At 37.8% G+C, this 13895-nt stretch overlaps 1 protein-coding gene across 2 annotated transcripts; it reads right to left on the bottom strand.

The window, feature by feature from the left end:
* Positions 1-9594: 9594 nt before the first annotated feature.
* On the bottom strand, positions 9595-13403 carry LOC137806951 (oxaloacetate tautomerase FAHD1, mitochondrial). Of its 2 annotated transcripts, none has more exons than XM_068607349.1 (7): positions 13132-13403; positions 12879-13044; positions 12098-12150; positions 11781-11843; positions 11282-11332; positions 11037-11154; positions 9595-9988 (listed from the first exon to the last, which is right to left on the bottom strand). In XM_068607349.1, exons 1-7 carry the CDS (start codon positions 13237-13239, stop codon positions 9873-9875), a joined length of 675 nt encoding a protein of 224 aa, XP_068463450.1. In that variant the 5' UTR covers positions 13240-13403; the 3' UTR covers positions 9595-9872. The 2 variants fall into 2 exon arrangements, with proteins under 2 accessions (XP_068463450.1, XP_068463451.1); XM_068607350.1 differs by having other exon boundaries at positions 9595-10056; positions 13132-13336.
* Between the last annotated feature and the right edge of the window lie 492 nt (positions 13404-13895).

The raw sequence follows: 13895 nt of genomic DNA, 5'->3' as shown, positions 1-13895 counted from the left end.
CAAAAGCTTTTCCCCTGTTTCTTCACTTCGAAGAAATGCAAGAAAACATCCACGGAAGGAAGGATGCCCAGGTGCCCGCAGGGAATTTGAAAACCCCTTACAAATGCCCAGCTGTTGGGATGGAGCTGGGCGGGGGCTGTGTTAATCTCGGTGAGGAGTTCCCTCTCAAAGGGTGTGAATGGGAGGCGCACCCCGACGCGTTTAAACACCGTCTGGTACATGAAGAAGAAGGGACTACCCTTTCTAGGTCTGTCATCCACACACACAGGTTCCCCCGGTCGGCCGGGACGAAAGGAGATGTGCGCGTCATGTGTGCGGCAGAAAGCATTAAAGTTATACAAGTGGGGATCCCCACGATGATTCTCCAGGTCCTGAAAGGATGTCAGGTTGGTGCACTCGTTCAAAAGCTCGTCGGGGGCTCATGTATAGAAAGCTTTATAATTGGACTTGGGGGTCTTGGGGGAAGAACCAGACTGGGAGTTCGGGCGCGTCATGGTGTGAATAAATAGCTGGAGAAAGAAGAAGGAAAAAGGTTTTTAACAAAGTGATGCCAAGACAGAAAAGGGGGTGAAACCCCAGGAAATACCACCCACGCGAGAAAACCCAGAAAGAAGGAGAAGAGAACAGAGAAGAAAGGAGAAGCGGAAGAACACAGTAATACATAAACGTAAACAGTCCCAGGCAGTTCAATAAACTATGCAATGCGATGAAGGAGAAGAGTCGGGATGTGCAAAAATCATACCTTTGTTGTCGAAGTGAGGGAGGAAGGAGAGCACGAAGGAAAGAGCAGGAGTCGCAGGGAAAGGGTTTGAAGACGATGAACAGTGCGGAGATGCAGAGAGAAAGGATGTAACAGTGGTGTGAGCGCGGGATTTGGGGTAACTTGAACGTTACATTTGCAACCCAAGAGGCGCTAATCAGGAGCCGTGAGATCGTGCCGCGTGTCAAAGGATTAAGCGCCCAAGGGGAGCGTAAGAGACCCTAGAGGCTGGTCGTGTGATGAGCCACGTGGCGCGCGATTAAGCGTAGCCCCAAAAGGTGTTATTTTCTCCGCTTCAGAGGATGTCCAATCAGCCATTAAGAGCACCCCTATGGTTCAGAGAGTGTCACGTCAATAATTCGAGAAGTGTTGAGTCAGCAGGGAATGACACGTCATCAGGGTGGCACGTGGACGGCGTGGGCGAGGCCTTAGTCTTTGCGCTGAAGACAAGACTTCGGCTTAAGACTGGGGGGCTTGTGTACCGTCCCGTATCCGGGCGTTGACAAAGTCAAGGTCAAAGTCAACGCCAGGAGTCAAAGTCAACACAAGGCGTCGCCTAGGTGAAGAGACGCCAAGTACCAGCGTCGCCAAGAGGAAGCGTCGCCAAGGCGAGGCGTCGCCTAAGTGGAGGCGTCGCCCAACCAGGGCGTCGCCAAGATCAAATATCATTAAGTCAAGGCAGTCACAGCGCGGTTCCCCGATACCCGTGGGTAGGAAAGACCATGGAGGGAGCGACGCCGTGGGAAGGCCTCAGGTCCCGATGATCCGGGGTAGTGATAAAAAGAAGGAAAAGGTGGCTTCAAGGCCATAGTGATAGCACCAGTGTAGGGCAGCCTGACTAGTGAAGTACCCCTGCCGCCCCAGAGACGCCTTTGGGACAGATACGACTCAAGGGGAGGGTCACGCCCAGGGTAGCCAGGTGCAGGGTACGAGAGGAAGGCATATACGCTCTCAAAGTGAGTGACTAGATGATTGGGGGCATGAGTTGGCACCCAAAAAGTCACCCCTTGCACAGTAGCACTCCCAAGCAGGAGGACTCACACGTAGAAACGTCCCCAGAGGGGGTCATGGCGCTGTGAGGTCCTCCACGTGTACGACAGCCAGGTCAGAACAGAAACACCATTTAGTCAGGTACCAGGTAATTAAAGTCATTTAATACAGTTTCTGTTTCGAGCGTTTAAGGTACTATAAAGGCTCCCAAGTGTTTCAACGTCTTAAGTGCGCTACGTTTTCTAATTAGACACGTTAATTAAGTGCGTTACGTTTTATGATTAAAAGCGCTTTAAGGCGCTTTAAATGCTTGGGTAGTTTAAATAGCGCCGAGAATGTTGGAAACAGAGTTGGAACTTTTGGCTAATTTTCCAGGAAACACTCTAGTTGCTTGCTCGAGCCTTGAGGTTTTGCACAAGGGACTAGGGAAGGATTTTGGCCAGAACGAGAAAATATACACTAGACACAGTTTCCTTTTTACCACCTTCAGAGTGCCATACGCGGTGCTCCGATACGGAGGTGCATAGTTTTTTGTGTTTCTTGCTGGCTGACTTGAGCGTCGGAGTGCAAACGGCCGCTAGGGCGCCCTTTTTTTCCTTCTTTGCAGGAATCCACAGGTGACTAGTGGGAAGGAGTCCCTAGCTGACGGTTGAGGTCGCGCACGAAGACGTCCCAGGTCAACCGGACGGAACAGCAGCTTTCAAGGCAATGCTTCTCACATGCTTGTCTTCACTTTCTTGAACATTGAGTCTATTCATCTTTAACTCATGTTCTCTAAGCTTACCAAACAATGAAGCCGTTGTCAAGGATGTCAAATCTTTTGATACAGAAATTGTTGTTACCTTAGGTTGCCAAGATCTATCAAGGCACTTGAGAATCTTGATGTTTAGTTCTTCTTTATCAAAGGTTTTCCCAAGGCTCATTAGATGGTTGATGATGTGAGCGAACCTCTTTTGCACTTCAGCAATAGATTCTCCCTTAAGCATTTTGAACATCTCATACTCTTGTATTAGAGTATGTTTCATTGCTCTCTTCACTTCATTTGTTCCTTCATGGGTGACTTCCAAAGTGTCCCACATTTCCTTCGCCGATGAATATTGTGATATCCTAAAAAAATTCATCTGAATTCAAAGCAGATGTTATGATATTCTTGGCAATACAATCAAACTTGGCCATTTTATTTTCAACATCAGTCCATTGGGACCAAGGTTTTTCAATAGAAGATCCATCCTTTTCAAATTTAGGAATAAAAGGGCCATTTTCAATTGCATCCCAAATTCCTTTATTAAGAGATTCAACAAAGATTTTCATTCTAACTTTCCAGAATTGATAGTTCAAACCACAAAACAGATGTGGTCTGTTAATTGAAGCACCCTCCCCAAAAGGTAGTTTTTCAGCCATTGAAAAAACATTTTAGGATCAAACTTGAGTATTTTTCAAGTACCAAGCTCTAATACCAATTGTTAGAATATATGGCCTAAAACGAGAGGGGGGTGAATTGTTTAAGAGGGGTTTTTGAAAACTTTTTCAACTAGAACAAAATCCGTTGTATGAATCTTAATCAGAAATTCAGTTAGCCAAGATATAAAGCACAAAACAGCAAAACACTAGAAAAACAATCGGTTGTTTCTTCGAAATAATCGGTTGTTTATACCAGCAAAGCAATAACAACTGAATTTAAAAGAGTTTAAGGGAAGAAAGAGATACAACTGGTTCACTCTTAAACCAAGAGCTACATCCAGTCCCCAGAAGCCATTGGGCAATCCACTAAGCAATCAAAACAGATTACACACAAATCACCAAAGAAGTGACCTTGAACCCTTCAAGAAACAAACTTCCTTTGGCACAACACACACCAAGAATGTTGATCTTGACAACCTCAAGAGCACACAACACTCCTTGTCAACAACACCAGAATTTACAAAATGTTCATAACGAATTACACTTGTTTACAGAATAATCTGAAATCAATACAGATGTAATCATATTCCACTCTCTCTTGAGAAAACCCAAAGCTTGATGTGAATGTTCAAAAACTTGAAAGCAATCTTTCACAACTGAAAAACTCAAATCTGTTTTTCTTATTTGTTATAAAAGATAAACAAATTATTTATAGTTTTCAAAGATTGGTCAAAGCATTTAATAGAGGAGCGTATTCAGTTGGAAATCATTTAAAGCACACTCAACTAACAAAATATAATTATGTTAGGATTTTCAAAGAATCAATCGATTGAAACCACAAAACAATCGATTGTTTTGGTTTGACAACAAGTCAACCAACCAAAACAGTTTTCAACCTTTTCAAAAACACCTAAGAGCAAAACAATCGGTTGTTTCGACAAAACAACAAGTTGTTTTTCACTTAGTTTGAAAAAACACTTTAAACTCAAAAAGGTTTTAAAACACAAAGAGTGGATTATACAAATAAACTACCCAAATCTTATCCTAAACACAACAGCAACTCCAACCTTGCACCAAACACTTGGATTTGGAATCTTCAGAGCCTTTGATCACTCTTGATCAATACTCTCAACCCCCGTTGCCAACACCACACCCCAACGTGACCCAAAATCCCACACCAAACCCAACACACATTCCCAATATATTTCCACCCTCTCACATCCACCCCCACACCACATAAATTACTTTGGCCCCACATCAAATATTCCAACATTATTTCCCCAAACAAGCACCCACCAAAAATCCAACGTGGCCCAATCCTTCTCCCCCCAAACACCAACATTTGCTCTCAATAATAACCCAACAATAACCACACCACCCCGTTTTTGTTAGCAGCAGAATTTCAATTGTTATTTTTGAATTTATTTAATTAAGTAGACTTATTTTTTTGTTTTAAATAAGTGGTTAATTACTGGCCTAATTTTCAGGAATATAGTTGTTAGAAAACCACCCATTATTCAATACATGCTATTAGTGGGTGCAGGTGTGATATTTTTTTATTTTTTAGTCTGTACGGCTATATAGCCTAACTTGCATTATGAATTCAACAACACAAATTTTTATAAATCAGAGAGAGTTTAAATTTGTGTTCAACAATTGGTATTAGAGCTCCTTTATAAGGGGCCTGATCCAGAATTTGAGTGTGAGAGAAATAGTTGTGAGTGTTTGATAACATTGGTGTGAGTGTGAGAGAAACAGTTGTAAGTGTGTGCCAACATCAGTATTATTCCAAGAAGAAGGAAAGACCAAAAATGGCAAATTCCAGCAAATACGTGCAACCTGCAATTCCCAAGTTTGATGGGCATTATGATCATTGGGCAAAATTAATGGAAAATTTTCTACATTCTAAGGAGTATTGGAAGTTGGTGGAACATGGTATTTCAGAAGTAGAAAATAAAGCTATTGCATTAGAAGCGAAACTCAAACTCATGGAAGAACAACGGTTGAAAGATCTGAAGATAAAGAACTATCTTTATCAAGCCATTGATTGAGAAATCTTAGATACTATCCTCAATGATGATACATCCAAACACATATGGGATTCTATGAAGCAAAAATTTCAAGGTTCTACTCGAGTGAAGAGAGCACAATTACAAGCCCTGCAGAGAGATCTTTTAACTCATACTTTGCCCGTACTTTGAAAATTGCTAAAAGCATGAAGGAGTGTGGTGAAAGCATGCTTGAGAATGTCATTACTGCAAAAACTTGCGGTCAATGATTTCTAAATTTAATTATGTTGTGTGTTCAATTGAAGAATCCAACAACTTGGACACTATGGACGAATTGCAAAGCTGTCTTTTGGTTCACGAGCAAAGAATGACATATCAAGGAGAAGAAGAACAAGTACTGCAAATTACAAGTGAAGATAAGGGAGGAAGAGGCAGATGAAGAGGAAGAGGTAGAGGTTCTTTCCGAGGTAGAGGAAGAGGGAGACAATCATTTAACAAAGCTGAGATTGAATGCTTCAAATGTCACAAACTTGGACATTTTCAATACAAATGTCCTACCTGGGAAAAGAAAATAAATTATGCTGAAGTGGAAGATACGGTGGAACAAGATAATGAACTTTTGCTAATGGCTCACGTTGATGTTAAGCAACAAAAGGAAGATGAATGGTTTCTTAACTCCGGATGCAGTAATCACATGAGTGGTAACAGGGGGTGGTTCTCAAAATTAGATGAGAACTTTCGCAATACAGTAAAGCTTGGAAATAATGCTCGGATAGATGTGATGGAAAAAGGAAGTGTTCGATTAAATATTAATGGAGTCGTACATGTCATTTCACATGTGTATTATGTTCCTGAACTTAAGAATAATCTCTTAAGTGTAGAACAACTTCAAGAAAAAGGCTTGACTATCTTGATTAAGGAAGGGAAGTGTAAAGTCTATCATCGTGAAAGAGGACAAATTATAGAGGTTAAGATGAAGGAGAATCGGATGTTTGTGCTGACAACCACCATGATATCAACAAAGTCTTGTTTTTAGGTGGAGCTAGAGCATAATTCTGAGCTTGGGCACAATCGACTTGTTCATTTAAGTTACAATGGTTTGAGAACGCTTTCATCCAAGAAATTGGTAAATGGGTTGCCATCTATCACTACTACAATAGATCTTTGTACGTGTTGTTTGGCTAGGAAGCAGCATCGAAAGTCTATACCGAGGAAAAGCCTATGGAGAGCATCCAACAAACTTCAACTTGTTCATGCAAACCTATGTGGACCTATCAAACCAATTTCAAGTAGCAACAAGAGGTATATTCTAAGTTTCATTGATGATTTTTCTCGCAAGACTGGGGTCTACTTCTTGCATGAAAAATCTGAAACTTTCTCACTGTTTCAAATTTTCAAAGCCATGATTGAAAAGGAAGTTGGGATAAACATTGTCTGTCTAAGAACATATAGAGGTGGTGAATTCACTTCAAACGAATTTGGAGAATTTTGTCAGGGTCAAATTGGATGATAAAAACAGGCAATGTGTTCTTCTGGGAGTAAGTGATGAATCCAAAGCATATAGTTTATTTGATCCAGTCAACAAGAAAGTACTGATAAGTAAGGATGTGATATTTGAAGAACAAAAGGGATGGAATTGGAAACAAAATGAGGAATACCAACAGGGCATTCTTGATTGGGGAGGAGATGAAGAATATATGAGTGACACTGAAGAACAGAGTGAGGAGAATGTTGTGGATCATAATGATGATGAAGAAATTGAGGAACAAAATGAAGAGGATGTTGTGGACAGTTCCATAGGCACTAATGCTCCTCCTAACAATTATGAGACTCTAGTTGAAGGGAGGGTTAGAAGGAATAGGAGAGAGTCGGTCTGGATTATTGATTATGAAAAAGGAGAAGGTCTATCAAATGATGTTGACCTATGTAATGCTGGAGATGATCCAATTTCATTCGAGGAAGCTATCAAAAGTTAGAAATGGAGAGATGTAATGATGAAAGAGATGGAATCCATAGAGAAAAATCAGACTTGGAAGCTGACAGATTTGCCAAGAGGAATGAAGCCAGTTGGGGTAAAATGGATCCTAAAAACCAAATTTAAAGAGAATGGAGAGATAGACAAATTCAAAGCAAGGCTAGTGGCAAAAGGGTATGCGCAACAATATGGCCTAGATTACACTGAAGTATTTGCTCCGATTGCTAGGCTTGATACTATTCATATAATACTTGCAATAGAAGCACAATATGGTTGGATTTTTTTAAGTTAAATGTGAAAAGTTCCTTTCTTCACGATGAACTTAAAGAGGACATTTATGTGCAACAACCCACTGGTTTTGTGAAAAAGGAAGAAGAAGACAAAGTGTACAAATTAAAGAAGGCGTTATATGGCCTTAAACAAACACCTAGAGCTTGGTATAACAAGATAGAGGCTTACTTTGTTGGTGATGTCTTTGACAGATGTCTTTGTGAACATACATTGTTTACAAAATCAAAAGAGGGAGGTAAAATTTTAATTGACTCTTTATGTGGATGATTTAATATATACTGGAAATGATTGCAGTATGTGTGATGAGTTTAGAAGATCTATGATGTTTGAATTTGATATGACTGATTTAGGAAGAATGAGATATTTTATTGGATTTGAAATTATGCAAAGTTCAAATGGAATTTTTGTATGTCAAAGGAAATATGCTCATGAAGTGCTATCACGTTTTGGTATGGAGAATTGTAATGCAGTTAAAAATCCAATTGTTCCAGGCACAAGACTGTCAAAGGATGATGCTAGAACCAAAGTTGATGCAACTATGTTCAAGCAAGTAGTTGGCATCCTTATGTATTTGACTGCAATCCGACCAGATTTAATGTATGGAGTCAGCTTAATCAGCAAATTTAAGTCCAGTCCTACTGAGTCTCACTAGTTTGCAGCTAAAAGAATATGGAGATACTTGAAAGGAACAACTGAATTAGGCATCCACTACAAGAAAAGGAAAAACACAAATGTCGTGGCCTACACTGATAGTGACATTGCTGGAGATATAGAAGATCGGGAAAGCACTTTTGGATTTGTATTTTTACTAGGTTCTGGAGCAATTTCATGGTCCTCAAAGAAGCAACCAATAGTATCATTGTCCACCACCAAAGCTGAGTATATAATTGTTGCCTCATGTGCATGTCAATGTATTTGGATTCAAAGAGTGTTGGAAAAAATGTTTTTTAAATAGCAGAAGAACACACAGATTCTATATGACAATAATTCCACTATACAACTATCTAAGAATCCAGTGTTTCATGGGAGGAGCAAACACATTGACATTAAATTTCATTTCTTAAGAGACTTAATGAAAGATGAAGTTGTTAAGTTAAAATATTGCAATTCACATAATCAAGTTGCTGATATCATGACCAAGCCCGTCAAATTGGAGAAATTCTTAAGGTTTCACAATATGTTGGGCATAATTGAAGCATAATTAAACTAAATGCAATTTCATCTAGTTTAAGGAAGAGAATGTTAGCAACACTAATTGTTATTTTTGAATTTATTTAATTAAGTAGAGTTGTTTTTCTATTTCAAATAAGTGGTCAATTATTGGCCTAATTTTTGGGAATATAGTTGTTAGGAAACCACCCATTATTCAATACATGATATTAGTGGGTGCTGATATTTTCTTATTTCTGTTTTGAGTTTGTACGGCTATATAGTCTAACTTGCATTCTGAATTCAACAACACAGATTTTTATAAAACAGAGAGAGTTTACATTTGTGTTCAACAGTTTTACCTCCCGCACCCGTAGTTTCTATCCCACTGTGTCATCCACCACAACTCCTTCACCAAGTTCATTCACCAAAACCTTAAAGAGAAGGTTATTCTGCAGGGCCAACTACATCTAAAAGGATCTCTTTTGTCCTTTGTTGGGATTGGATTCCCTTTTTTGTTAGAAATTTTCTGTTATACCTTTTCAATATTTTCAGCACAGCTGTCTATTAGGACAATTAATTTTTCAAAGGGTATTATATATCCTAGTAGACTAGGACAATTAATTTTTCAAAGGGTATTATATATCCCACTAGACGAGAAGAGTATGCATGTTCTTGGTTATGTTATTTTATCCTAAAAGTTGTTATTTTTATTCTGTTATATATATCTCTATCCCAGCACTTATTTTTCTAGCTTTATGTGTTCTTCCCCTTCTCCGCTTCATCACTGTATCAGAATTTCTAAAATCCTTTTGTACTCCACAGACAAGGAAATTGAAGACCTTTAAACATCCTCGTAGTACACGTAGAGAGAGATCTTTCGTCATGCACCAACTCTTACTTTCAGCTTGCATCGTATCAAAATTAAAATATTGATTCTTCTATGCTTGTTTTTTTTTCAGGGGTATTTTGTTGTCTAAATTGCTATTTACATAGTTATAGTTATATCCATGACATCATTTCATGATAATTGAAGACCATTTTTTTTTAATTCATGGGCTCTCAGTCACCATTATCCACGGTATATAACAGCGCGCTCATATCATCATAACCATTATAGTGACAAAAGTCTAGAGCAGCACACCCACCAAGATCTAGAGCACTAAATCGAAGACCATAAATAAATTGAAAAATAAAAAATACTGTGCCATGTGTCAGTAAATCTGAACTCTGAAGTCCATATAACATTTATTGAGTCCCCTGTTTCTCGTAGAACTGAAGTAGCATCCAGGGTTTATCAAGAATGTATAGGCCTTGCTCTTTTCTCAACATTGAACTGTACATCCACAAGGTCTGTAATACCGGCAGTAATTGTTTGACCCTCTTTCACTGGTCCAACACCCGGGGGAGTGCCTGCACATCATCAAAATGTCTGTTAACTGAGCAAGGGTCTCAGATTCCCCTATTTAATTCATCTATCCCTGCAATGCATGTATTGTATTTAATCAATAAAGGAACCGGACAAAGAAAGGGAAGTGAGTCGAGCTCTAAGCCTAGCTCAAAGTTTAGCTTCAATAAGAAATAGAACCAATTTTCTCAGCTCAAGTTTAACTTACCTCGAAGTCTCAAGTTACTCAATAATTAAATATTTTAGTTTCAATATGCTCAAAATTTGAACTTCACAAAATATATATTTGCCACATTATATATGTATATGCCTGTATATAGTATGAAATGTCAATAATTTTAAATAATAGACAGCTGTTCTCCCCTTACACCAACTGTATGTAGTTGAATCGAGATTGGCGTTGCCTGGGTCAACTCTCTCCTATCTCAAGTTGCTATTTTTAAATATTAAATGCTAATAAATACATATTACTAAATTAAGACATTATTATTATTCTTTTAATAAAATGTGAAGACGTGCAAATATCAAGCCAACATTTTCAACTAGTTATATTAAACTGACTGTAGCTCAATCGGGCGCATTACCCAATGCTACCTTCTTGAGCTAGACATTCAACGGCTACAGAGCAAGCTGTGACTAGGGTTGTGCATATTAAGATCTTGTAATCCTACGGGCCTCAATAATGATCCAATGGAGGAGGATTCTGAGGCAAAATAACTTCACTGCCAGGTCGTAATAACAAAGTTTCCCATCACCACTGTGTGATAACAGAATTAGCATAGTTCTGTTTCTATGTATGAAGGTGTAACTTTTTTTATTGCAATCTGTTTTACTTTTATATACCTAAGACATGCCATAAGTTTCAGTGAAGGCTTATAGATGAAGTAAAAACCTTTGAATCAAGAATGCTCGATTCTATCAGTTGAACCAATTCCCATTTGCCCAAATGATAAGTTAAATGACACAGTATGCTAAGATCACTATTGACCTTTTTTCATCAATTAAACTAACACATAGGTATAAATATGCAGATAGAGAAGTAATGCCACATACCAGTTAGTATAACATCTCCTTCAAACAATGTCATTACAGAGCTTATATAGCTAATTAGAAATGGGATCTTAAAGATCATGTCCTTGGTTGAGCCCTTTTGCCGAATTTCCTCATCTACCTATATCAAAGCAAGTCCATTTCTCTCTTCAATTAGTTATGTTTCTGATGCATCATTGAAGCAATGCACAATCAATTATATTAGAACCAACCAAATGATAATGAGAAAAGTATAGAATATCTCAAACCTTCAACCATAATTCTAGATCATCAGGGTTTGGCACTGCAGTCTTTGGCAACTGCATAAAGAAAAGTACAGTGGAAGAATATGGCTCGTTATCTAAGTAGATGAGCAAGATCATGTTCACAAGTGAACACATCTCATCCATTACTTGTACAATTTTAAATTTCACCTTATTAGAATAAAGGGTATAACTGAATTACAGATCTATTGACTACAGTACTACTTATGCAAAAGAAGCTGGTAAAAGTTCTTTTATTGCAAAAGCCCCACATCACCAATTTTACCAGCGGTACATGTCTACTCCCAGATCTGCACCAGGGTAATACTGGCGAATGTAGATTAAATATTCTTGAAAAAGTTATGAACAGCTGAAATTTGTATTATCATTCTCAGTAGTTCTCGACTCCTTAACACTATCTATGACCAAGTGAACATGTTTCTCTAACAACAGCATTATAAAATAGTTTCAGCATAAATAAGCATTGTAGCATGCAATTTCTTACAATTGAACTAATTGGAGTGAAAGTGTCCTGGCCTTTTGCCAAACTCCATGGAAGACCTGCAGACTAAGAATAAACGAGGAAAAGTAAACATCGCTGATCAGATTACGAAAATAACATGTCTAAATCATACGTGCAAAACTATTTGAACACAAAATATGACACATGCCAAAAAACAAAAGGGAATTCCCACACAAATTTCATATTTGTTAACATCCCAACATTGTAACTCCAATTGTTTTACAGGGTTTTTCTTTATGTTCTGCAACATAGTAAAAATAATTCTCTAAAAACTTGATTGTATTTAAGTTCCAAAATACCTTTGCAGCAGCTTGAAGGTCCCTAGCAGTCATATCCAGAGCCAGTGCATAACCTGATATACCAAAATGTATCCATCTTTATTTATCCATTGTAAACATAGTTTTGTTATTTAATGAAAGTTTAGGTGAATCCGTGGACTACCCAAGCCAGGGCATGCCACATGATTCAGGGGTGCTCATAAAACTAACAACTTACTCACTAAAAATGTCCTCACATCAGTAATGTGGGATGCTTTTTTCAAAGGAGTTCTAATTTATCCTTACCAATTGTACCAACTTTCTTTGGTATTATAACAAGAGTTGATTTCTACGTAGAAGTTTTTACATTATCAACCAATCAAAGAACCTGACTTCTAAAGTAATATCAGGAAAAAACAATCAACTCCCTATTCATACCAGTTGGACGAGAGTCAAACTTTCACAGTTTTGAATAAACTTTTTATATGCATTTTTTAAGAGAAAAATACAAAAAGAAAAAGAAAAAAAAATTATAAGCTCAAATTAGCATAAGCTTAAGCTAAAAACCATCTTCTAGAAAAGCAAAGATGAGAAAATATCTACAAATTAACTCATACTTAAAAATAACTTTAGCTCATGAAAAAACAAATTTAATTTTTCTCCTAAAAAACGTTCAAAGATGCAAAAATCCTTTGATATACAGAGTATATTATTTACCATAATTTTCTTAGAAATAAAAGAAACAGGACTAGGATATTGAGAGTGATCTAAAGTAAAATAGCAATAAGGCACATGTAAGGGTTAAGGTAAGATGAGTGAATACCGGCGACGTAATCCATGGCAGAGGATTCTGACACATCACGCGCTTTCTTGGCGATGACTACGGCGAGCTCAACCTCATGGTGCAGAGAGCCCTCGTTGTGTGGAATTTGGATGGTTCCGCCGTTTTTCAAGTAAGACGACGTCGGTTTCAGAAACAACACCGGCTCCTGAGAATCGAAAACACTTGCAATTCGTAATTAGATTATGAAACATGGGAAAGGGAATCTGTGTGTGTGCAGAGAGAGAGAAAGTACCTTGGGAACGGCGTTGCCAAGCTCTTTGGCGTGGGCAGCGTAGTTTCTTCCAACAGCGACGATCTTAGTGCTCAATTCCAGAATCTTCTGACAAGCTACCCCTGCCATTTCACAACCTTCTCGCTCTATCTAAACTCCTCTTCTTTTACTTTTGGTTTCTCTGCTTTCTGTTCTTCAACGATCTCAATTACCACTCATTTCAAACCCAAGCAATTTAAGGAATTATTTATTTCATTTTTTTTTGTTTAAGAAATTTTTCTTAGCACCTGTATTCAAGTTCAGCCTATTATTATTATATTTATGAATTTATTTTTTTAACTTTAGAAAATACTACAAACTTTTAGAGAGGATAAACTATATTCCTCATATTTAAAGTTTAAATACTAAATTAATTAATGTACAAATAAATATAAATACTAAAAACAGGTTCCTCCAAAAATAGGGGTAATGTGAAATTGGTTGAATGTACAAGGTTAAAAATCAAACTAAATAATTTAAAACAGTTTTTTTTTCCTCCTTTTTCTGTGTTATAATTTTTCCATTTCATCATTTAGGTGTGGATGGTATAATTGTAGATCCTGATGGTGTAAATGTTATAGGACAAACAATTATGTAATATAATTATATAAGTAGGACAAACATAGATATCCTGCTTTTTTTTTTCCTTCTTACAGACAGACATGCTTTGTAAAGAAAACAGTTTGCTCACTGCAATTTAATTCCAGGACCAAATTAAAAAAAAAATAAAGGATCCAATTAAAAAT

The sequence above is a fragment of the Phaseolus vulgaris genome, chromosome 3 (genome assembly GCF_000499845.2).
Source record: "Phaseolus vulgaris cultivar G19833 chromosome 3, P. vulgaris v2.0, whole genome shotgun sequence".
NCBI lineage: Eukaryota > Viridiplantae > Streptophyta > Magnoliopsida > Fabales > Fabaceae > Phaseolus > Phaseolus vulgaris.
Note: the sequence above shows the minus strand (reverse complement) of the source record. Positions and strands in the feature narration are given on the sequence as shown.